The 25,694-nt window shown below is 39.8% G+C and overlaps 2 protein-coding genes across 11 annotated transcripts in view; one reads left to right on the forward strand and one right to left on the reverse strand.

Annotated features, from left to right (window-relative positions):
- eml4 (EMAP like 4) overlaps positions 1-19,886 on the forward strand; it is a 115,279-nt gene extending 95,393 nt beyond the window's left edge. For all 10 annotated transcript variants that reach the window (XM_079634681.1, XM_079634682.1, XM_079634677.1 and 7 more), the window contains 8 exons: positions 1,086-1,217; positions 5,237-5,304; positions 5,451-5,539; positions 5,627-5,724; positions 9,998-10,085; positions 10,278-10,376; positions 12,987-13,117; positions 15,199-19,886. In XM_079634681.1, the coding sequence (XP_079490807.1) occupies positions 1,086-1,217; positions 5,237-5,304; positions 5,451-5,539; positions 5,627-5,724; positions 9,998-10,085; positions 10,278-10,376; positions 12,987-13,117; positions 15,199-15,693 (1,200 nt within the window). In that variant the 3' untranslated portion in view covers positions 15,694-19,886. The remainder of the gene's footprint in view (positions 1-1,085; positions 1,218-5,236; positions 5,305-5,450; positions 5,540-5,626; positions 5,725-9,997; positions 10,086-10,277; positions 10,377-12,986; positions 13,118-15,198) is intronic.
- A 2,624-nt stretch (positions 19,887-22,510) lies between these two features.
- LOC307010769 (uncharacterized protein) lies at positions 22,511-24,573 on the reverse strand. The gene is made up of 3 exons (XM_079635752.1): positions 24,415-24,573; positions 23,200-23,298; positions 22,511-22,833 (listed from the first exon to the last, which is right to left on the reverse strand). The coding sequence occupies exons 1-3, from the start codon at positions 24,458-24,460 to the stop codon at positions 22,748-22,750; spliced, it is 231 nt and encodes a 76-aa protein (XP_079491878.1). The 5' UTR covers positions 24,461-24,573; the 3' UTR covers positions 22,511-22,747.
- Between the last annotated feature and the right edge of the window lie 1,121 nt (positions 24,574-25,694).

A 25,694-nucleotide genomic window follows, 5' to 3' on the forward strand; every position in this document is an offset into this window, starting at 1 on the left:
CCTCATCTGTGGTCACACGTGCAGCTTTAGTGAAGGATCTTCAACAAACACCAGCTAACAATGTTGATCTTAAGGCGAGACACTACAGGTGGATAGGGTAAAAAATTGTAACTAGCTGATATCACCAAGAAACTTTGCCAGTTGATTACCTACATTAAGATGAGAAAAAAATGTATCACAAGTTTTCTGTAATTTAATGTTTAAATATGCAAATTAGGCTATATCTAATTAAATATGCGCTAATTTGCATACATACAAAAAAAAACTAAATCTGAGTATTGGATAAAGGGAGGTTAAAATGTATTTTTTCATTGTGTTCACATATTAGATGGGAAAAAAAATACTGAGTGATTTATGGATATCTACTTTTGTTATCCAGTAAATCAGAATATACTGTCAATAGCCTTAAAATATATATTTTTGCCATGTTTTTTGGTATAAAATGTTATATAAATCAGGCTAGGAATAATATATTTACAAATCCCTCTGTAAATGTCTTCATAATATAAGTAGGTACAAGACTGGAAGGTTTGGTGTATATCGGTGCGACTGAAGTGGAGATTTCAGACTTGGAGAATGAGAGAAAAATCATTTTGAGAAAAAAAACGGGCTTTAAAGATTTATCATCAGCCAATGAGATTGCGCATTCAGCCCTTTTACTTTCACGATTGGTTGCTGATAAAAAGGAAATTACCATATTTGGATCCGACAGCATTGTACAGGAGAGAGAGAGCTTTCCAGCGGTGTGTGTGATGACGGTGCAGACAGAGATCGCCGAGCAGCGGATGATTCAGAATGCCAACTTTTGATGAATTTATGAGAAATCTACACACACAAACAGACAAAGTGTAGTAAAATAAAGACCTAAATGTGTATTTCAGACTTTTTTTCACCACAAGTCTGAAAGAAGACATGTTATTGAAGACAAATATCCCAAAATCTCAAAATTGACCAATAAAAAAAAAACGATGTTTTTGCCTGCCGTGTCTCGCCTCAATCACACAAAGCAGAGCCAGTGGTTGTCACACATGTGCTTTAGCCTGCAGGAGTTGTGGAGTTAGTTTCATGGGAGTCTTTATTTTTAGGGGCACACGGATGAACTGTGGGGTTTGGCGTCCCACCCCTTCAAGGACCTGTTCCTCTCCTGTGCTCAGGACAGGCAGGTGTGTCTCTGGAGCTCAGTGGACCACACGCTGGAGTGGACCCGACTGCTGGACGTAAGACACTCACACTAACACACGTCTGCGCACATGCGCACATGTGCTCTCAGTGTTAGATGTGGTCTGGCATGACCAAAATCTTACATCATGATATGAGTAATTGTATTTCACGATAATGACCTATATAACAAAATACTGTAGTTATTTTTGCTTTAAATGAGGATTTTATTTAAATGAGGATTTTATATTATCAAAATTTTTTATTCCATTGAAATTTCATAATTCTTGTCACCAGTTTCAATATCACAAACAATAGCTAATGCTACCCTATATAAAAAACTCTCAAGCGTACTGACAACAAGTAAACAGTCAGTGATAACATAAAAACAAAGAAAATAATTACAAGCAATAAGACAACAAATTACTACAGAGCAAAGAAATGGACCTTCCTGAAAAACACTAGCCTAAATTGTAAAAAGTAATCAAATGTTTAAAAAAACATTGAATATCTTCACTGTGTAAATTGAGTCTACTTGTATTCTCACTGAAGAAGTGATTCACTTTTCTGTTGATTGATTAACACCCCGTGGGGTGGTGATGGCGCAATGGATAAGACACATGCCTTTGGTGTGAGAGACCCGGGTTCGAATCCACTGTGAGACACCAATGTGTCCCTGAGCAAGACACTTAACCCCTAGTTGCTCCAGAGGCGTGCCTCTGATATATAGCAATTGTAAGTCGCTTTGGATAAAAGCGTCAGCTAAAATGAATAAATGTAAAATGTAAATGTAACATTAAAGGGATACTTCAGGATTTAGCATTAAGCTTTGTATCAGTAGAAAACCTGTAGTATTGTCAAAGTGTTTCCCTCCCTCATATCCCCCTGAGACAAGAGATTTATGTAGAATCACCATTGTGCGTCATCGGATGATTTTTTGGCCAGAGGCTCGAGACTACAGCCAGTAGGAGGCGCTAGATCCGCATGTTTTCAGCTCGCCCATAGAGGGAGGATCTCACTCACAGAATGTACAAATAGTGTCAGCCATCTTTTATTGGAAGCTAATTTAACAGGCTCTTGTTCTGTGGAGAAAGCTGAGTAGTAGCGGTTACCATCCTCTTTTTCCCAGACATGTCCAGCCGTCGAGATGTCCGGGATTCAGCTTTTGCTTTCTGCAGTCGGCATTCATTGTTTACACGCAGACCTTTTGTTTCAATCTAACTGAATTCATTCCGATCGGTGAAACTGAATGTAGTGTTAACATGAACGCTACACAAGTGATGGGTCAATCTAAGATAATTCCCGCTCCTCCGTGAGAGATACGAGACCGGTGCGTCTCACAGGAGTCGCTCATCAGTAATCACGCCACCGGCCTCGCGTCGTTCTCCCGCGGCCGTCAGTCTCGTCCTGCTCGTCGTTCTCCCGCGGCCGTCAGTCTCGTCCTGCTCGTCGTTCTCCCGCGGCCGTCAGTCTCGTTCTGCTCGTCGTTCTGCCGCGGCCGTCAGTCTCGTCCTGCTCGCCGTTCTCCCGCGGCCGTCAGTCTCGTCCTGCTCGTCGTTCTCCCGCGGCCGTCAGTCTCGTCCTGCTCGTCGTTCTCCCGCGGCCGTCAGTCTCGTCCTGCTCGTCGTTCTCCCGCGGCCGTCAGTCTCGTCCTGCTCGTCGTTCTCCCGCGGCCGTCAGTCTCGTCCTGCTCGTCGTTCTCCCGCGGCCGTCAGTCTCGTCCCGCTCGCCGTTCTCCCGCGGCCGTCAGTCTCGTCCTGCTCGTCGTTCTCCCGCGGCCGTCAGTCTCGTCCTGCTCGTCGTTCTCCCGCGGCCGTCAGTCTCGTCCTGCTCGTCGTTCTCCCGCGGCCGTCAGTCTCGTCCCGCTCGCCGTTCTCCCGCGGTCGTCAGTCTCGTCCTGCTCGTCGTTCTCCCGCGGCCGTCAGTCTCGTCCTGCTCGTCGTTCTCACGCGGCCGTCAGTCTCGTCCTGCTCGTCGTTCTCCCGCGGCCGTCAGTCTCGTCCTGCTCGTCGTTCTCACGCGGCCGTCAGTCTCGTCCTGCTCGTCGTTCTCCCGCGGCCGTCAGTCTCGTCCTGCTCGTCGTTCTCACGCGGCCGTCAGTCTCGTCCTGCTCGCCGCAGTAAACATGAGGAACGGCGACTGTAGAACGCAAAAGCCGAATCCCGGGCAGACTCGTCACGGAGACTCACTAGTAGCCTAGCCTTGTTGTTTAACTGCGCTCTTACCGGTAGCCGTGGCCTCATAGGGCAATGAAGCAAGTGCATTCTGGGAGTTGTTGTCTTTCATCCACATGAGCCACAAATACATTTTCTTTCCTTTCTCAGTCTAGAAGGCTCCAAATTTAAAAAAAAAATCACATTTCTACTACATAAATGACCCATTTTAAATACACATTCATCTTTACAGAGGTGAAGTATCCCTTTAATAACACCGACGGCAGCAGGTTTATTACTCTGCTGTCACTTTAAGAGTGGATGCACAGATCAATATACTGTTACACATTCGTTTTCTTTCTCTACTGTTTACCTTCACTTAACACATAAAGATGGGCACTTTTAGCACATAAGTGTGTGTATTTGACTGTTCAAGCCCAATTAGGCAGCAAAAATAACCAATTTTTCATTATTCACACGCTTTATGAGCAGCGTCTTTGTGTGTGCGTCTCTCAGACACTCGTGCATTTAGCAAAATAAGTTGTTTTTCCCTACTTATTGCGTTTGAACTGTTTAAAATGAACAGCAAGGGTTAAAAACGCACTCAAACGATAAGCTTTCGTGACCGCTGCTTTATTATTTTCTTTTTCAAACCTTGGATAGGAAACACTGCTACTGTCAAGCCAATGCTAATTTAAATATTACAGTTGTTAGTAATAATGCACACAATACGCCACCCTTTTTCCAAGTAATATAGTTCATCAGCCTTCTCTGTGACATTAGGAGTGTTTTTTGTCACAATTAAACCCAGCCAGGACTACAGTTATGTTCTATACTTAGTCTCACTGGTTACTGCCATAAATTGTGCATTTTTTTATCGTATTATTCAAAAAAATGTCACAGCATTTTAAATTATAGCCCAGTGTTTCATTATTCAGAAAATACCAAAGCGATTAAACCTGTTTGTTTGACTTTGTCAAACTTTCCCTTCATCCAGATGTAATATATATGCTTAATATTCCAGAAACAATTCCAAAAACAACGCAGAATAAATACTGTAGACGTGCTTGAGGAATTTGTTGGCAGACTTTACAACACATGCCACAACATAAGTGGTTCTTGCAAATCTTTGATTTTTATTGAGGCATCAATAAAAAGACAAGTTCCGCAGTTTGGTAAATACCAACACTTTTCACAGAAGCGTGAACAGCGGTTCATTTATAATCCAAGCACCCGCTGAAGATTGAAAGATAATTCATAAAAAGGACTCCTCACCCCAAATATCCACTAACTCCACCTTGTCATCTTCTCTGCAGGCCGGTTACATCTGTCATGGGGCAATAATACAGAATTTAGTTGATGTGCGCATATCAGTTTTTTTTACAATAGCTTTAAAGTTATCCAAACCTCTGGCCCACTAGGGGGCGACAGCACACTTCCAAGAGGGCCGTAAAAGGGCTTCAAATTATTTGAAACGAGGCGAAACAAAATCGAAAATAAGTTCAAACAGCTCAAATCAATACATATATATATTTATTTATTTTTTCTCAAATGTGGTTTAATTTAAGATCAAGGGTTTCCACAGCCTGTTGTATATGAAGGGAAGCGTGGTATCCAGACCTGGAAAAGTCATGGAAATTAAAAAAAAATCCTGTAAACATGAAAGACTGGAAACGTCATGTAAATTACTTGGTCATAAAAAGTGTAAACCTGAAATACAGTCAGTTCTAAAACATCTGGAATTATTGGATTTAATTATTTATATTTATTCTTTTTTATTACTATTTTAAATCATTGCTTCTCCTAATTTATGTAAATAAAATAAAACAGTCTGAAACCAAGCAGCTTTTTATTTGAGCAGTGATATCGGTGGAGGTTGTAAATGTCTGCGTTCGAGGTGTGTAATGGAGTTGGTGTGTGTTTAGGAGCACGGGCACTGCGCAGACTTCCATCCCAGCGGTTCGGTCGTGGCCATCGGGACTCACTCAGGGAAGTAAGTGACCTGTCATCTCTACTGGGACATTTGACATCAACGTACATCCATTTAACAGTAAGACGGTTTAGCGGCTGCAGTTCACAGTGTTGTGTGTGTGTGTGTGTGTGTGTGTGTGTGTGTGTGTGTGTGTGTGTGTGTGTCAGGTGGTATGCCCTGGACGCAGAGACTCGAGACCTGGTGGCCATTCACACAGACGGCAACGAGCAGCTGTCAGTGATGCGCTTCTCTGTCGGTGAGTGTGTGTGTGTGCGAGAGAGAGAGTGTGTGTGTGTGTGTGTGTGTGTGTGTCTCTTGCTCACCTTTCCCTGCCTCTTCTCAGATGGCACGCTGCTGGCAGTGGGATCACATGATAACTTCATTTACCTCTACACGGTGTCGGATAAGGGACGCAAGTACAGCAGATTTGGGAAATGCACTGTGAGTATCTGACGGTCACATGGTTTGCACAGACTTAAAAACAGCTCACTGTGGAATTCAACAGAAGGCGCATTTAAAGTGCCCCTATTTTGCTATTTTAAAGGTTCCTAATTTTGTTTTGACTGTCTCCTACAAAAGGTTTAAATGTAGGCTATCCAAGGTCAAATTTTTTTCTTCATAATTTACGTTCCAGCATCAGCTCTTTTCTTACATAGTCTGACACGGTTCAATTTAGGATTTGGTTTCTCTGGTTCAGATTACACGATTTTAGCCACACACACACACACGCTAGCTCACACGCACGCACGCACGCACGCACGCGCGAGTGAGTGAGCTAGCGTGTGTGTGTGTAAATATGTGTGCGAGTGAGACGGCACGCGATGACTGGTCGGAAAGCAACGAGTATTCTGACATGTATACTGTATGACATGATTTTAGGAGTTAAAAAGGTCGTAATCTGACACAGTGACGATCGTAACGGACAAAAAAATCGTGTAATCTGAGCCAGGCATAAAACCCTCCTTTCTGCTCTGCTCTGATTGGTCAGACGACCCAGTCTGTTATGATTGGTCGACCACTTACAGCGCGAATCGTAAACCAAACGCTCATTACTATATCAGCGCACACTGTAAAAAATTATATGATCAATAAGTTATGACAAAATATGTTTTTACTCGTCAAAATAATTTAAGCGATTAAGTTATTCAAGATTCAACTAATTTGAAAAAAAAAAAAATTTGATTTAAAAATTCAGTTTAATTTAATTTATGTTGAAATGACTTAAACATCCAAGTTCATTGTACTTTAAACTTTAAATTTAAGGCAGCCACTTGTTTTTACAGTGTTTGTGGAGAAGTGAGACTGGAGTTACTGACGGCTCTTTTCAGGCCGTTCAGAATCACTTCTTTCTTTTAGGACACAATAACTCCATTTATCTGCACTTTGACCTTTTATATCACGAACAGTTATATTACACATTACACGAGAGGTAATACCCGAAAAAAGCATCCTGTAATTGGGGCGGTTTAACTCCTAAAACTGCTACTGGTGCTTGTCCTGCCACAAAATTAATGTATTCTAGATGTAAAAAAAAAAAAAAAAAAATTGAAAATTATAGTTAATGTATTAAATCTTTTTTTTTTTTTTTTTTTTGAAAATGGTTTAGACATGTATGAATTGAATAAGACTACAAAGATAAAGCATTTTAAACGTATCAATGAAAGATTGTGACTTCTTGTACGGTTCATGTTGTTTCATGGCTGTGTTCTTGTGTATTTGCACTATGGCGAGTGTAGAGCGGAGAATGAAACTTTACTGTGCGTGACTGAAGGTCTTCTGACACCTCTCCTGCTCTTGTGCAGTTTTATGTCATTTACATCTGTGTTTGATCACAGTAATAACAGCTTTCTGTGAAACTGCTGCCTTACAGAGGAACATTTATACATGTCAGACACAAATATCCAATTGTGAACCAAAATTCATGGACACGAATGAATTATCCACTTTTAAAGAACGTTGATTTTATATAAAATAAATGTGATTGATATATTGTCAATGGGAAAACCATTGCACATTTTATCATGACAAAAAATTTTTTGAATAGAAATATGTCTGGCTCTGTGATATTCATGGAATTACACGACCGTTTGGTAGTCTCTTATGCTCACTTTTATGGAAACAAAAATACAGTAAAACAGTAATATTGTAAAATGTTATTACAATTTAAAATAAGTTTTCTATTTTACAGTATTTTATAATGTCTGTGATCAAAGCTGTATTTTCAGCATTACTCCAGTCTTCAGTGTCACATGATCCTTCAGAAATCAGTATAATATGATTTGCTGCTCAAAAAAACATTTATTATTTTTATCATTAAAAACATATTTAAAACAGTTGCGCTGCTTTATATTTTTGTGGCAACTGTGATGCATATTTTTTAGGATTCTTTGAATATACATTTCATAAGAACAGCATTTATTTGAACCCGAAATCCTTTATAATATTATAAATGTCACTTTTCATAAATTTAATGCAGCCTTGCTGAAGAGATTTTTTTTTTATCTCACTAGCCACAAATGTATGAACAGTAATATACTTCTTTAAAATATGTATAAAAAAATAGACCATCACATGTTTTAACGTACAATATTTTAGCTTGAAAAACACTTAAAGCAGATTTCTGTATATTCTGTGTGTGTGTGTGTGTGTGTGTGTGTGTGTGTGTGTGTGTGTGTGTGTGTGTGTGTGTTTGTGTTTGTGTGTGTGTGTGTGTGTGTGTGTGTGTGTGTGTGTGTGTGTGTGTGTGTGTGTGTGTGTGTGTGTGTGTGTGTGTGTGTGTGTGTGTGTGTGTGTTAGCGTAACTGAAGCATGTTACTCACACACAGATTAGAGCAGATGAATACACACAGTGTCCTCAAAGCAGATTTGGACACGCAAATCAAACTGATGATTTATTGTAAAGACAATTAGCTCAAAAACACATTTTCCCGAAAACAAAAGAACTACAGATCACCACGCTGATTACGTTTTTGAAAAGTGAAGTTAGTTCTGAAACCAGATCCAGGATTTGAATGCAGGTTTAATAGTTTATCTACGCAATTCATTTGAGATTCATACATTTTTAAATGTGTCTTAAGTGTGCAAAGGTATATGCCAAATACTGTCGGGGTCAAAGATGCCAAGCAAAGCACCATTGAGCTGTAAACCATGTGCATTGTGGGAATGCTTGACTTCTTCTGACCTCTGTCTACAGGACACTGGAAACATAAATCACAAGTCAGGATGTGTATGAAAAGCTGGCAATGGAGCGATAGGTGATCTTTATATTCTAGTGGGAACTAGATAGTGTGCAGATAGCAGGCTCACACACACACACACACACACACACACACACACACACACACACACACTCACACACATAAAGATGTCAGTGCTCATGTGGGAGTGAAGCCTGTGGACTCTGTGGACTGGGATAAGTCAGTGCCAGATCAGATGAGCAGAGATTGAGCGGGGCGGAAACCCTTCCTGCATTATTTATCGACTCGCTCTTTGAAAAACCTTTTCTTGTTCTTTTCCAATCCTGTGATTAGTTGTCCGTGTCTGCGAGACGTTTCCTGTCTCACTGGAGACGAGTGCTTTTAGACTTGACCTGCGCTGGATTACCTCAAAAGTCATCATTTACTCACCCCTATGTTGTCTTAAACTTGTGTGACTTTGTCTTCTGTGAAATATTGAGATATGTTTATAAAATGAGATATTTTTCAGAATGTCCAAGCTGCTCTTTTCTATACATTGAAAATGGAAAAAGTTCCAAAAGGGACCATAAAACAATCATAAAGTAGCCTACAGTATGTGACTCGTATACGCCTTCAGGGAGTGTTATTCCCTTGTGAAAAACACACACACTTTAGCATACTTTTAATTTCGGACATGTCTGCATCTGAGTCCATAAGTGCATCGCATTAAATTTTCATCAACTTACAGGTTATTACGTTTATATTAGCAATGTGGGCGCTCAGTTTTTTCTGTCATTTGGCCAAAATCTCATGTTATTAAAGACCACGTGCTTCACACAGGCTATTTAAGAGAGTATTGCTGAGACTCGACGACAAACGCTAGATTAACACACTTCTCCGCTCCTCAGATACATAAAACATTAGCCTTTATATATCGTTTAGTATTCAACTCTGTACATACTCAAAGAACCAGTTCATTGTTGACTCATGACGCTCTGAACTGTGTGTGGCTCTTCATTCATGATAGAGGTGGGCGGAGCTGTGAGGTTTGACTGACAGTTTGAGGATCCAATGGAGATACGAGGCTCAGTCACAAGCTCTTTTTATTCATTTTCATTGGTTAAATATTTGTAAAACCCACAGACTGACGTAAAGTAATGATTTATGAATTCCTTGCGCAAAGAGTGTGGCGATTGAAGTCTTAGAATGCAGTAGTTGAATGAATGTACATTTATAGTGCTTTTTTTGTGTTTTTTTGGACCTAAACCGTATAAAAACACTACATTTCATTGCAGTGAAAAGATGAGCTTAGCTATTCTACAAAATGTCTACTTTTGGGTTCCCTGAAAAAAAAAAATCTTGCTAAAAATACAGAGATGACATTTTTATAACATACAACTTTGTGTTTTCATTCAGGGAATTATTCCTGTCAATGTCTTTGTGATCCTTAACAGTTCGTTCTGATTTGAACTAATGCTGTGACAAAACTGTTTTCTTCCCCCTTTTTCATAGTCAAATCTTTTCATCTGTTTCCTCAGGGACATTCCAGCTACATTACACATCTTGACTGGTCCCCCGACAACAAGTTCATCATGTCCAACTCAGGAGATTATGAAATCCTTTACTGTAAGTGTCTGACCGCAACAAAAAAGCAGCTCTCTTTGGCTCAGTTTCTCTGAAAAACATTAATGTCCGATCGGATTACATTCTTTGAGTGTTTGCTGGGGTAAAATTCACCGTGACGGTTTCAGCTTGTGGTGTGTGTTACCCTCGGGCCAGAAGTTGTGTGTTGCAGACCTGCTGTTTTCTCTTCCACAGGGGACATTCCTAACGGCTGTAAGCTGATCCGCAACCGCTCTGAGTGCAAGGACATCGACTGGGCCTCGTACACCTGTGTGCTCGGGTTCCACGTCTTTGGTCAGTATCTGTGGAGTGATGCATTATGGGACTTCTGACTGAAAATTGGTTAGAAGGACGCCTGCATTGATTATGTATTATGAGTGGTGTGTGTGTGTGTGTGTGTCTGGTGTTTGAACTGTATGCTCTATTTCACACTCATTTCCTGTCAGTGGTCTTGGGGGTCTTAAGGCGGGCATACACGGTGCGAGTTCGGACACTCGGGAGGTCGTGAGATATTGCACACTTTACGAGTCAGTACGCGTCAATTACGAGCCGGCGTCAATCACGTGGGCTTTCTCGCTAAACACAGAGACCGGAGCTTTCAATGTTGCAGGCAATCGCTTCAGATAGAAAAATGACAGAAATGTGTGTGCAAATGATTTGTTGAGAGAGAGAGAGACAGAGAGAGATATGCTCAATCTGCGAGATGCGCACGCTGCATGATTGCTGCCACTGAGGTATACGCTGGTGAAAATCGGGCCGACTCCCTGAATTTTTTTGAAAACATGTTTTCAAAATGATCGGGAGGTGCTCGTAACGTGCTCGGCTCGGCTCGTACTTCCTCTCACACAATGCGAGCCGCGACCATGCGAGTATCACCGATTTCCACTCGATTTCTCCCGAGTGAAAAAATCATCTGCGAGCTCGTAAAAACAGCAAAAGTCACACCGTGTACACCCGCCTTTAGTCGTTTTCTCTCTCTCTCTCTCACACACACACACACACACACACACACACACACACACACAGTTACTGGCAGTCTAAATGAGGACATGTCGGACCTCTATTGTTTTTCTATAAAGTAAATTGTGTGTGTGTGCGCATGTGTGTGTGTGAAAGACTCAGTAAAAGCAGTAATATTGTGAAATTATTGCAGTTTACTGTTTTCTATTTCAATATTATTTTTACATTATAGTAGATTGCAGTAATATGCAGTATATATACAGTAATTGGTGCAAATGGAGATTTCCCCCAGTGGAAGGTTTTGTCATATTTAGCTCATTTTCTGGTGACACATGTTGCTCATCACATATGCATTACTGTATTAGTGTGATTGTCAGTCATCAGTTCTCCCTTTTCTTCCCGCTTTCCTTCTGTCTTTGCAACTCTGTCTTTATTCACACAATTATAGTCTGTCATTGTAATTTCGTGACTTCATGTCTAAGCGGGGTGATTTACAAAACCCAAAAGTAGTTCAGGCCACAAAACTCACTTTATCTGTCAGCAGAGTGTGTCGTCTGTAAAGCTGGAGACGGCTGCACATTTACTCTGTGCTCTTGTATAAACACAGCCCAGTCTTCACCACAGCTCCACATATTTTAGCACTTTATTAGACTGGAAAAATATTTGGTAGAACTGTACAAATTCCTCAGCACTGAGCCAATAGATTAGAGCAGTACGATGAATGATGCTACAGAAAAGTGTGTGTGTGTGTGTGCGCGCACGTGTCTGTCCTGTACCTGGTGTTCTTCTGCCTCCTGCTGGTGATCTGGCTGAAGGCTCATAATCCATTTATGATCATATTTTTTGACTGTGGTGAGGTGTCTATGTGCTTATGAATATTGTATTGATAAGCTCAAAAATACCTTGCCTTGTTAAAATTAAGAAGGAATTGAATTGGACTACTTATTGCTACCAGTTTAATATTAAATTACAAATTTGCACATTAAATAAAAATGTAAAAGAATGAGCAATAAAACACAATAATAAACATTTTAAGTTACAGTATTAAATGAAAAGCAGTGATGAAGCATATTTATCAATGCAATTGCTTAAAGGGGCTTTATGTAAGAATGGTCATGTAATAATCACTTTTTTATTGCCAGTGTGTGAACAGCTTGTAATGAAACTTAAAAAATGACTTATACTTATCAAAGCCTTCAGACTGATTTTTATGTGAAGTACTCAGGAGGTTTTGGCGGGAAAATCAAAAGCATGTGACATTTCCACGCGCTCCTGAGAGCATCTCTTCTCTTCAACGACACACGGGATGAATGCTCACAATGTTCAGGATAATGCCGAAAGAGCTTCTGTACTGTAGTGTTAATGTGTCATGAAAAGGGTTTGATTTAAACATATAGCCAGATCTATATAGTCTATAGTCTCAAATATACTTTATAATCAACCTATCATAACATTGTAATTTTAATCTGTTGACATGATGGTGACACCGAGCTTGTGCAAATCAATATATCAATATAATCCATGATTGATTGAAAAGCTGAAGTGTAAAAATGACTAAAATGACTCCTACAAATGAGAAAGAACATTCTAGAAAAGTGTGCTTGATACATCCGTTTATGTCTCGCTTGGTGGAAAAACAAATGAGGCGATAATAAGCATGATGTAATGTTTTGTTCCTCCACCTTTCTTGGAAATATCACTTGTTTGAAAAGCTACATTGTTTAAATACTGACAGGCTCGTGATGAATTTAGTTTTTGATAGAAATTGATAGAATCTTTCTTGTAGCCATGGTGTTGTGATATTGTGCACTGACTGATGTGTGTGTGTGTGTGTGTGTGTGTGTGTGTGTGTGTGTGTGTGTGTGTGTGTGTGTGTGTGTGTGTGTGTGTGTGTGTGTGTGTGTGTGTGTGTGTGTGTGTGTGTGTGTGTGTGTGTGTGTGCAGGTGTTTGGCCGGAGGGCTCAGACGGGACAGATATCAATGCCCTGGTGCGATCTCACAACAGGAAGGTGATCGCTCTGGCGGATGACTTCTGTAAAGTGCATCTTTTCCAGTATCCCTGCTCAAGACCAAAGGTCTGTCACATCACACCATCTTCACCACCACAGTTTAAAGCAGTTTATCCCTATGGCATGCGGAGAGATAGTCACAGAAGCATACACATGGTTTGTCAGATATACAGGTGAAACTAGAAAAATTCGAATATCATGCAAAAGTTTATTTATTTCAGTAATTCAACTTAAAAGGTAGACTGGGTACGCCCAGCCTGATCTGCCGGTGATTTGATTTCGCCCTGCAGCTCAGACTGGAAACTGTACTTTCTTTTATCCTGCTTCAGTTACAATTTTGCGGGGACCAATCACAAACTGGCTTATCCACCTGACACGCTGTTGGCGGGTTTAATCCAATCCAATTCATTTTAACCTCTCGACGTTGCTCAATGGCTTCTGTAGTTTAGCAAACAAAGCGCTCGAGTGGGTGTAAACACCGCTCACTTTCATGTGTTTTTGCACAACCAGCAAAAATCTCTCGATGCCATTTCTGCTTCTGCAAACCGCTGATCATGCTACAAACAACACGTTTGTTGACACGTTTCCTGCCTGGAGTTTTCGCGTCGCTCTGCACAGTAGCCTGCGTCACCGGATCAATGGTCTGATTGGTTGAAGGACTATCCAATTGCGTACAGAGTCATTTGAACTATGCCCGTTGATCTCGCTCTTGTGCAGGAGAAATACAGAGCAGACTCTCCAGACTAATGTTCAGTCTTAAAAGATTGAGCTTGTTCTGGTGACAGCCAGATTACTTAAAAGCTGAAACGAATATATTATATAGACTCATTTCATACAAAGTGAGATATTTCAAACCTTTATTTGTTATAATTGTGATGATTATGGCTTACAGCTTATAAAAACCTTTTCACACTATTCTAATTTTGAATTTGGGGTTTTCATAAGTTGTAAGCCATAATCATCACAATTATAACAAATAAAGGCTTGAAATATCTCACTTTGCATGAAATGAGTCTATATCATATATTAGTTTCACCTTTTAAGTTGAATTACTGAAAAACATGAACTTTTGCATGATATTAAACATTTTTCGAGTTTCACCCTGTATGCACTAGGGCATGATATAATCTCACAGTTTAGTAGTATTTAATTTTATAGTTTAATAAAACTGGCTGTGAGGAATGGTTTCTGCAACATTTATGTCTGTATGCAAGTCCCAGCGCTTTTATTTCAATGAAATACACACTATTGTCTTGTGCCAGTGATGATCCCTCCATGTGAAAATGTTAGCATGCGTGCCATAGGTTGCCGACCCCTGGTTTAAAGAGTATCTTTAACTTTACATTTTAGAACACAATGTGTATTATTATTTTTAAATATCTGAAGCCAAGCGACACCTAGGGGTGTGATCAGTAAATCAGTTTGATTCATTGTTTTTTGTTTCAATATGTATCAATACACAAATTGATTCAGTAACCTTTTTATATTGATCCAGAAAAAAGTCAGTTGGCGAGTGACTGACTCCTTCACTCAGAGAAGCTGTCAATCACAGCTGTCAATCATGACGTCACAACCCCGTTTTTATAGCATCAAATAATTAACTAAAACTAAACTTATTTAAAGAATGAACTCTTGAACTAACATCAGCGTGATACACTGCCCAATGTGACTGAAAACATCTTTGGAAAAAATAATTTGATGTGTAATTAGATTGTTTAGTTTGTCTCATGTCATATTGCGTTACATGGAGAGGGCGGGTTAATGACCTATACTGCATACAGCCACATGGGGGCGATCCAGACGCTTCACTTTCAGGACTTGTGTGGCACACTGGGCACAGAACTGTGACGGATGTAGTGATGTGAAACTCGCGTGAATTTCCGATATGACGGTTCAGACTGAGGTCGCATTGCAAAACATCATATCTGTATCTGATTTAGGAACACATATGGAAGTGGCCCAAATCAGAATAAAAAAGATCAGACTCCATGTGCTGTTTACACTGTTATGGAAAAAACAACTGATTTGCATATGAGAAAAAAATATTGGAATTGAAGTCTGAACGTAGTTGGGTGAATTTCTTAAGGCCAGGGCGATTGTATCATTGATTTATCTGAAATTTGATTGGTTTTGTTATTTATTTGCAGGCCCCAAGCCACAAGTACAGCGCCCACAGCAGTCACGTGACAAACGTGAGCTTCATGCACAGTGACAGTCACCTGATTTCAACGGGCGGCAAGGACACGAGCATCATGCAGTGGCGTCTGGTGGAGAAGACCTCTTCCCTGGTGCACAGCGACTCCAGCTTGGGCCTGGGCGATAACCTGCTGCACAACTCCACCCCTCGGCCTGTGGCGTCGGTACCCAGCGTCCCCCACACTCCTACTGAGCCTGTGCCGGTGCCAGCCTCGCTAGCCATCAGCACCCAGCCTGACATCAACACTCCCCCTCCTACGCCCCCCGGACCCCTGCACACGGCCACTCCTAATGGACAGCAGGATGGCTCGGCCGAAACCCCGCCCCCTTCAGATGAGGCCACGCCCCTCTCTGACAGCACCCTGAGCCCTAAGGACAGCCTCGAGCCTAGCGACGATACGGCCACGCCCAGTGACGAGGGCATGCCCTTTAACCCCCCCTTATAAAGCGGCCGACCCCTTCTCTCGCCTGCTCAAATTCCTGTCGGATTACAAAAGCAGAGTCTTCTCAGTTTTTATCCTTTCGAGATTTTCGTTTCATTTCGTGTCTTAGTTTGTTGTTCCGTTGGCGGTTTGTTCAGTGGACGTGGTCGTGGAGGCATTGGTCTGACTTGGATGGTGAGGGATTAGGAATGTGTAGTTTAAAACCTTTGAAAAGATTTAGCACACCTACAGGTTTACAGTGACACACACAATACCACACGAACACTAACACACACATGCATACATCAGTAACTGGGATACATAGAAAAAAAAGAGGGAAAACGATTTACCAGTTTTAGATCCAAACAAAGTGCAAGTTCATATACACAGACTAACACACAAATACAACAAATGGACACATGCTTTCAGTTGATTGCCATTTGGCATATACAGCAATACTCTTATTGACTTTCCTCACTTATAGGGATGGTTCCCTAAAAAGTAAAAAAAAAAAAAAATTATTTACTTATCCTCATATTGTTCCAAACCTGTATGACTTTCTTTCTTTTGTGGAACACAAAGATGTTGTTTTGAAGTGTTTAAAAGATGCTTAGAAGACGTTTTAAAGATGTTTCAAAGATGTTTACGAAAATACCATGAAAGTCACCAATGGACCTCTTTGACTTTCATTCTTCAAAATATCTTCTTTTGCGTTCTGCAAACAGGTTTGGAACGAAATGAGGAATGAGTGAATGATGTTCATTTTCAGATGAACGAACCATTTGAATGAGGTCACATGATGCTCATTTGTATTCTCTCTGTGAACATTGGTGGAGGACTGCATGTGAAGCTGATTTGCATGCTTGCATAGCATCTTTCCCTGAGCCAAAAACTACTGGACATGTGTATCTGGTGACGCCAGGCAGGGGCCCCGGCTCATTGGTCGGACTCAAGGACCTCAACGATTCAGGCCATAGTCCACGGACACCTTGAATTGCCACTCGGCATGATTGTCATCGCCTCTTTACAGAAGAATAGCCATAAACAGCAGCGCACGTCATTCAAAGCAAACACACAAGCCTGCCCTGCCTCATGATGGGGTCTGCATGGCGATAACCTGCCCGTTTTATACTGTAAATCCCCCCAGTTTCAGTCTACAGATGCCCACCCTCACATCTGCTCAGTTTCCTCTCCTCTGTGGATTCACAGCATCCGTTTTAATCCTTCATCCAAATGACTCTGTTCTCACTGAGACTCAATTGTTTTTAGGTTTCATTTTGGGACTGTTTTTCTTGACATTTTGATCATTGGACTGAGATGTTCTTGTTTTTTATCGTATGAAAGAAACGAAAGATTAAACGAGTCTTAAATGTGCGTGAGTGTGTATGTGCACGCGAGTCGCCGCTTCTTTCATTCCCTCTCTCCCTCACATTTTCTCAGGATCGCTCTTTTTGGAGAGAGTCTAAAAGAGAAAGTCAAAGGAATAACGAATGTTTCCCTCCACTCCTTTTTGTAATGGCACCAGAAAGTACCATGATAATACCGGCTTTGTTTGTTGTTGTTGGTATTATTATGGTATTATTCGTACCATAGGGCTAATTCAGGTAAATTGGGCCTTTTTTTATTACACTGACAGGACGGAATATCATGGTATTTGAGAATGGTATCTTTATATTGCGTTCTCTTGCAAAACCTTTGCATTAAATGGCAAAAGTATTGTGTTCATGAGAGAAACTTTGTGTTCGGACGCGAAAGCACTAAAATCGAGTTTTTCCTCCCACCTCATATGATTTTACACAAGTATTGGCGAGTGCACATACAAATTCTCTGGGGAAAACAATACTTTTGCGAGAAACGCAATATCATTTTTTTTCTCCCATCTAATTTTTTTCTTTTTACCTTCATGTCCCTTTAGGGGTTACTCAAAAAATACCATGGTATTACCATATGATACCAACACTGTTCCATGATACTGCCACAGTACTTTATTTAATAAGAGGATACTCCCAAGCCTTTTTGTGTTTCCCTCAACAATGCATGGAAATATGGATGAAAAAGCTCAAGTAAATAATCAATAAATGAGCTATGAATTTGACATGCTTCAGTATCATGAGATGAAGCGATTGATTTCAGAGAAAACGTTTCAGAATCAGAGAACACGAGCTGCTAACACAGTGCTGCTTGATGAACGAGAACCTAAATCATCAATATTATGAGATGAAAACCGCTTTCAAACCAGCTTGACCAGGGAAGCATTGCAGGGTATTGAAATGCTGTGTATGTGCAGTCTCTGTGTACAAAGGCATGGTTTACACTCAGATTTCAGGATGTGATGCTGTATTGGCGTATGGGATTGAGAAACCTGGTACAAATACACTTACAGTCCTTTGGGTTTCCTTCCTTTTATTGTGAAAGAATGACAATCTTCTGTGATGTGTGTAATACAACACACATCAGCATTCAGATACTCAGTATTGAAGGGTGTCAACTGCCTCACATTCATACAGTACGTGTCTGATCCAGGGGATTTTTAAGTGCATGAGATGGATGTATTAGTCGATTGGGTGGCTTTAGATGGAGTGTGGTGTTTGTGTGTTTATGCAACTTTTGCGCTGTAGATGGTGTTTAGTTGAATGCCCCTCAGCTGGTCTGCAGTTCACTTTTTATACCTTTTTTATGTACGCTTTATGGACTACTCCTGTTTTTTTTGAGCAAGTGGGAAGGTTTTCACTGAGATTGCCTTAGTTAGATGTTCCATGGACTTCCATGTTGTTTTTAAAGTTTTTTTGTCTTGTCCTGTACAGTGGGACACTTAAGCTACACTTAAAATGTATGAATTTCAAAGCATTGGGCCTAGTTAGGGATGTGTCAAGTAAATACAAGTTGCATTTACTTTATAGAAACATGGAACATGCACACTTTTCAAGCAAGACATTTCGCAAAAAGACATTTGAATGAGTTCAAAATGAAGACACATCGTGGCTGTCAAACGTTAGTGGATCATTTTGATAGTTAATGTGATTCTGTGGTTCCTCTGCTAGGACACCAGTGTGAACTTGAGATGAAAGTGCCGACTTCATACATGCACTAAAGTCACCACCTAAGTCATTTCGTAAAAGCGATCATTATCATTCATATTATTGTATCTAATGTAATGGCATTCAGACCTCTTTTAGTGTGACTTAAGTATCAAAATACTTTTGGGGCCACTTGCCTGAACGTCTGGCCCCTTAAATCTTCAGCTCAGCATTGATATCCAAAGGGCAACTCTCAGAATCTCTACACAAGTTGCAGGGAGTCTGTCGCTCTTTCACCGACCTCCGTTGTCATCTTTGTTGTTGCATCCAGGGCTGGCTTTATTGTGTATATATTGGTGTACCTGTATGTATATAACTGTTTTGTGGGGAGGGCGGTGCTCTGAAGTGCAAGGGCAATGCTTCATGTCATTCAGTGATTTAGGAGCTTGTGTTCATCGATGAGAAAAGTGAGGGATTGTTGGCCTTGTGGCATGAGTTCAGGTGCGTTGGAGACTCCAGGGCTTTTCTGTAGACCTGTCACTTTCAAGAACATACTCGTTTATCTGAAAGTGGTTAGCCGAACAGAGCGTTGCATACACATGTTGTTTGAATGTCGCTGGTGATCTGCCTTGTTATTTGATGTTGAAAAGAATGGTGTGTTGGAAGTAGTAATGGTGAAGGTTTGGGGTTATTTTTAGAGTATTCAAAAACATGAGGGAAGCTACGCTGAAACCATTGATATCAATGTATTGGCCTTCACTGTTGAGGAGACTGTTGTTTGTGTTTTTATATCTGCTAATATCCAAGAGCTAATTTCCAAAACATACACGGGGAGAGAGAGGAAATGCAAACGTCCGGGTCTAGATTCCCAGCTGGTGATTGTATTTACACTTGGAGGAAATGTTGGGCTTGAGTACAGCTCTGGACTTCCAAATGCTTTGCTGTTTGCAGGGCGTTTGATTATATACTCATCGAATAATGGTGAGGAGAAAAAAACTAAACTTTTTTGATGAAAAGAATTACCGTTATGAAAACCACAATGATGATCCTGATTATGCAAATGATTCAATGATGTTAACGAAATATGGAAAGGCAACTTTTTTTTTTTTCTTGTGACAAAGTTTGAGCCAATCTGTCTCTTATGCATTCCTGCCAATGGGCAGAAAATACTGAAGAATTTAGAAAATAAAGAAACATTTTAAAAATGGTGGTTGTGTTTTTCTTCTGGAGATGCCTTAAGTCATTTATACATTTAAAGATTTTTCACTAATGTTTTACACCTAAATAATACTTTTGACAAATGTTTACAACATGTGTACACTCATCTGAATATTACTCACTTTATCCCTTTAACTTTATAATTCAACACCTTGGTTATGTAATAAATTAGTCATGGGTGACAAATGCACCTGTGTGTGGCCTCTGTAACCGAAAACCTGAAATGGTTTTGTGAGCTTCTTCATCCACACCAGTAGGTGTCAGTATAAAGTCCCACAGCACTGTTGTTTCCACAGAAGTCTACAAGTTTTCTATTTCTCACAAACCAGGGCTGCGCCAAAATCACATACTCTCTTGTGTAGGTGCTCATTTTGAACTCATTGAGACTCATTTTGAAAAAGTAATTGCTTCTCGACCTCTAAACAGTGTATTAAGTATGAATGTGTTCCGGATGCAGGTGTACTATATCGCAATGTTGTCATTATCATGTGACCTGCTAGCATCAGTTGTGTTGCTTCACTGCCATTCACAATCCTCGCCTCATCATCCATCGTATACACACTTCAGAATCTCACCAGGAATAGTAGGTCATCAGGTACTTGCTTTACATGCGGTTTCTTTAGTCACATACTGTTTTTCAACTACTATATAGTAGGGAAGTATGCATTATTACATTGCATTTGATACTATAGACCAGAACATTCTTTTTAATAGACTCAAAAATGTCATTGGCATTAGTGGAATTGCATTGGCATGGTTTAAATCATACTTATCTGACCGTTATCAGTTTGTAGCAGTAAATGAAGAGATGTCTTATCGATCACAAGTTCAGTATGGAGCACCACAAGGCTCAGTGCTAGGACCATTGCTGTTCACTCTGTACATGCTACCATTAGGAGATATCATTAGCAAGCATGGCATTAGTTTTCACTGTTATGCTGATGATACTCAGCTCTATATTTCCTCGCGCCCCAACGAAACTTAACAATTTACAAAATTCAAATTATTGGACCAAAAACCTCTGAACATAACCTAGAATACTGTCTAACAGTTGATGGCTGCTCTGTCAAGTCTTCATCATCGGTTAGGAATCTGGGTGTGCTTTTATCTGGGTGTGCTTTTATCTGGGTGTGCTTTTTGATACCAATCTTTCATTTGAAAGCCACAGAACCGGTACACTTCCTATAATAACTGATGTACTCGTTACATCATAAGAAGAATGACATCTACGCTAATATTAGTCTGTTTGTCTCATCCTTATCCCGAGGTTACCGCAGTCAGCTGGATCTGGTCCGTATCCAGATCAGACGGTGGACCGACCCCTGGACACGACCAAAACGCAGCCCTGAATGTCAGCAGAGACCTAGTCAATCCCCTTGTGAAGGCTTCGTCGACACGATAGCCATCGGCATAAAGACCACAAGAACCAGACAGGTTCTCCACACAGACCCTTTGACCAGCTCCGGCTCCATACCTCTTCAAGACCGGCGTGATGAATCACTCTTCAAGCAAAAGGAACTGGATGAATATTTAAAGGCTACCGATCCCAGTCTGACTTCTGACCTGTAATGTTGCCTGAATTATGCACTGTTCGTTGGCCAGAGGAGAACTGAGCGACTGAGCCGGCTTTCTCCCAAGGTTTTTTTCTCCATTCTGTCCCTGATGGAGTTTGGGTTCCTTGCCACTGTCGCCTCTGGCTTGCTTAGTGGGGACATTTAATATTTAACAGGATTATTGATCTGACTGTACTGACCAGAACCGATCTGAGTTGGACAATGACATCATTTTTTGCTAAACTGCTTTATAGATGAAATAAACTAATTTAATAATTGATGATCTTTCCAACGGAACTGAATCAACTGACGTCAGCTGAACAACAGCCGAAAGGCATAATTTCCCTGTCATCACTGTAAAGCGGCTTTGAAACGATATGTATTGTAAAAGAGCTCTAAAGGTGACGACTGCGATTCTGGACGCATCCATGTTAAGATCAAACCCCACGCTGCGCCCGATACCTTTGGCAAACTTCACTGTTTAATCAAAAATAGGCATTACTGTCTGGTTCTGTAACATAATGTTTTGGGTTGCATTGCTAGAATATTAATATTATGTATGCAATAATTATAACACATATGTCTTGATATATATACGTTACTGTGATTATTAATTCAAATGTTCATAAGAATATGAAAAATGCCCTTGAGGGTAATGGGATTGTACTTTGTGCCCTTAGAGATTTTCAGTTCTTACTAAAATTCATGCCACATTTTGTTAGAATACACAACTCATTTGTAATGACTGTCAATGGAGAACGATGCCTTTCGCTGCCAGATGGTGTAGTTGCAACATCTACGATCTAACAGGGGTGAACAGAGTCCGAGTCAATCCAGCAAAACCTTGACCCTCAGTGTTGTGTGAGCCAGCAAAAAATAAAATAAAACACACATTAAAAAAGAGCTTGATGCCCCTGTAAACTTTGAAGTTTGGACCAGTAAACAAGCAACATTGCAGACCTTGAATGATGTTTATGTTCTTTAGTGATTGCTTCAGTCTGTGTGAGAGAGGTTATGTTGTGTACATTTCTCCCTGACTCCTGTTCTCTGCTGTACTAATACACCTTGTTTTATTTGTTCATTTCAGGATGACTAATATAATTTATTCACACTGTATTATAAGCATGCATGTAAACAAGATGATTTCTATCTATTAAAGAACACAAAATAACAGTCTTATAGTCACAATCTGTTGTTTTTTTTTTGTTTTTTTTTGTTTTTAAGTCAGTTGTTGCATTGGTGTTAGAAAATAAAGAAGGATGCCGATAAAGGAAGCTGTTAGTGTGAGGATCAAACATTGCAATGGCTTTCATAACAGCATTTCCAGCCTTTCCTCTGACAGAAGTCCACGCTGACGCAACCCTTCTCTCCAGACACTGTGAAGAGAAGATTTGAAACATATCAAACGTTTATCATATTATCTTCCTTTTTTCTAGATGATGGGTTTGAAACATCTACAGTAGGCTATGAGGAGACCAAGGGCAATTGTGATGCGCTAAATGTCCTAAAATCAACTAAAAATCAGATGCATTTTTATTTGTATTTCTTTTTCAACTGTTCAAAGTTTAATGACTTTAAAATGGGATTCACACCAGGTTGTTAGTTGTGCTCTATTTGCAACTTTGATGTTTCCAACAGAAGTCACATTGTGATGAAATCGTTCCTCTGATCTCTGAAATCTGGATTTGATGGATTGCACTGATTGTGTAATGTGTAATGGTGCAGTTTGCGCACTCGTTTACCTCTGGTGTAGCAGGCCTGAGGAACTTTACTTTTGCAGTACAGGAGCATGTTCCTCACCATCAGGAAATCCTCCCCGTAACACTCGATGTAATGATCCGCTGCAACACAAACAAACAAACAGACTTAAAAAAAAACTTTAAAAAAGTTATAGAAGTTTACTGTAAGGCTAATGTACTAATCACTTTTTATATTTGAAACTATATATATATGTTTTTTTTTTTATATAACTTAAGTTAAGTTCCAAATTTGAAGTTGATAACACAAAAATGGAGGTTCCTATGATAATTTGTTTTGGCGTTGTACCAAAAATAGCCACCAGTTGACATTTCATTGAATTTTTCTCTTGCCACAAATTAATACATTTATCACTTCTATAACAAAACAGTCACCAAATATGGAACCTCGAGTCTCAGACCTGTCCAACGATACGTTTTGTCAAAATAAGAAAAAGTTTTGATTCTAAAATAATGCAGTACATTTTGTAATACGAAACATGACACCAGAGCAGCTAAAAGGGTTTAAAGTACCGTCTCCATGGTGACACAATGTCCAATTTCAAAAATTTTACAGGATGTATTTTGAGCGTTTAATCTTTCGAAAGATAATTTATGGTGATTTCTAAAGCCAATAAAATAATCATGCTGAGTTTCCTAAAAAAACTTTAAAAATCTTATGCACCCCAAACTTTTGAAAAGTAGTATTTATCTCAAATTACTATGGTATTAACACACACACACACACACACACACACACACACACACACACACACACACACACACACACACACACACACACTTATCACCTTAACTATGTTACATTTTAACTCTTAATAGTCACACTTTACATTGATGTTGCTGTTTATACACATAAACACTGAGTAATACTAATGATTATGATAAATACTTAATAACAGAATCTCTCTCTCTCTCTCTCTCTCTCCAAAGGGCAATTGGAGAATTAGTGTCTCCAATTCACCAGACCTGACCGTCTTTAAATTGTTTGGGAATACCTATTGTAGTAACATGCAATATTCCAATTAAACTTAACAGAGTAATAAAAAGTGAGTGTGCAAGAGAAAACACAGCAGATGTCGTAGAAATCCACATCATTTCATCTATTTTCAGCTAGTTCAGAGACAAAGTAGAATACCTTCAGCAGAAATAAATGATCTGATGTGATTTGATCAATCACACATGCCAGCGGTTCCTGCTTACCCGTGCAGAGAGGCAGCAGCAGCAGCAGGACGAACCAGGCCTTCATTGTGGATCTGTGTTTGCTGATGAGTGTCACTGTTGTCCAGCGGCTTTCAACTGTCTGTTGGAATCTGAGCTTTTGCACTTTTATAGCGTTGTTGTGGATACGCAGGCGTGACGTGTTTCAAACACACCCATACACACAGTGTGCAAAGTGTAAACAGTCTTATCCGCAAGGATAGGCTACTTATAGAAACAAGTAGTGATGAAATACATGTTTTATCAATGGACCATGTGATCAGAAATATACACACATTTTTTTCTCTCTCACAATTTCACAACTACAAAGAAACAGCAAGTAACACACTGAATTAAACATGATAATTTGTAAAAACTCAAATAGTATTTTTTTGGACCCACTTTATATGAAGTGGCTTTAACATCTATATACTAATATTTATTGTGTACATACCTGTACATGTTTTTATATTGTAGCCTACTTTTATTTAAAATGACCTTAATGTCTGTATTTTACATTATAATTACACTGTTGACCTTTCCTTAATCCTTAACCTACCCTTAACTGTACCATACAAACCTGTCCTGACTCATAACCTTGCGCATATCCTGCTCAATAGCAGTAGTGTTTTGCAATACAACATCAACACAATTAGTACAATGTACCAAACAATTCATTTTGAAGTTCCGGTAAGTAAAAAAAAAAAAAAAAAAGTTGCTGCCTTAAAATTTTAAGTACTTTCAACTTAAATTACATTACTTAATTACTTACATACTGTAGTCCTACTGCTAGTTTAATTGCTTCTATTGTTTCTCACTTGTAAGTCGCTTTGGATAAAAGCGTCTGCTAAATGAATAAATGTAAGATGTAAATGTAAATTACATTCATGAGTTGAATCTTGAATAATTTATTTTTAAAAAGTTGAAAAGAGTTAAAGCATGTGAAAACATATGTTGTCAACTTATTAATCATATTTTTTACAGTGCTGTTTTTTTTTTAAAACATACTCTCTTTGTTTCATTTACTACAACACCTTACTGTAGTGTATGATAAACCATGCTTTGTTGGATATTGTAGTATTAACATTTTGTAATGTGAATAAAACTGAACTGGTGCAGTTACAGAGCAATTAGAATAAAATAATTGCAGTAATAAGCCGATGTAATGCTTGGATGATTGAATCCGAGAGTTTAACTTTGACGGACCAGAACGCCACACTTCCTTCTGTTGACACTTCCGATGATGTGACGCGAGACTGCTTACAGAGTGTGTAAGTCCTTCA

The sequence above is a fragment of the Phoxinus phoxinus genome (assembly GCF_949152265.1).
Source record: "Phoxinus phoxinus genome assembly, chromosome: 14".
NCBI lineage: Eukaryota > Metazoa > Chordata > Actinopteri > Cypriniformes > Leuciscidae > Phoxinus > Phoxinus phoxinus.

What these genes read in the sequence shown, in the direction of transcription:
- LOC307010769 (XM_079635752.1), bottom strand. Translation starts at nt 24,460, where the DNA reads ATGAAGGCCTGGTTCGTCCTGCTGCTGCTGCTGCCTCTCTGCACGG. An exon ending in GCTGCTGCCTCTCTGCACGG is followed by an intron (nt 23,299 to 24,414) that starts GTAAGCAGGAAC and finishes TTTGTGTTGCAG; the next exon opens with CGGATCATTACATCGAGTGT. An exon ending in TCAGGCCTGCTACACCAGAG is followed by an intron (nt 22,834 to 23,199) that starts GTAAACGAGTGC and finishes TTCTCTTCACAG; the next exon opens with TGTCTGGAGAGAAGGGTTGC.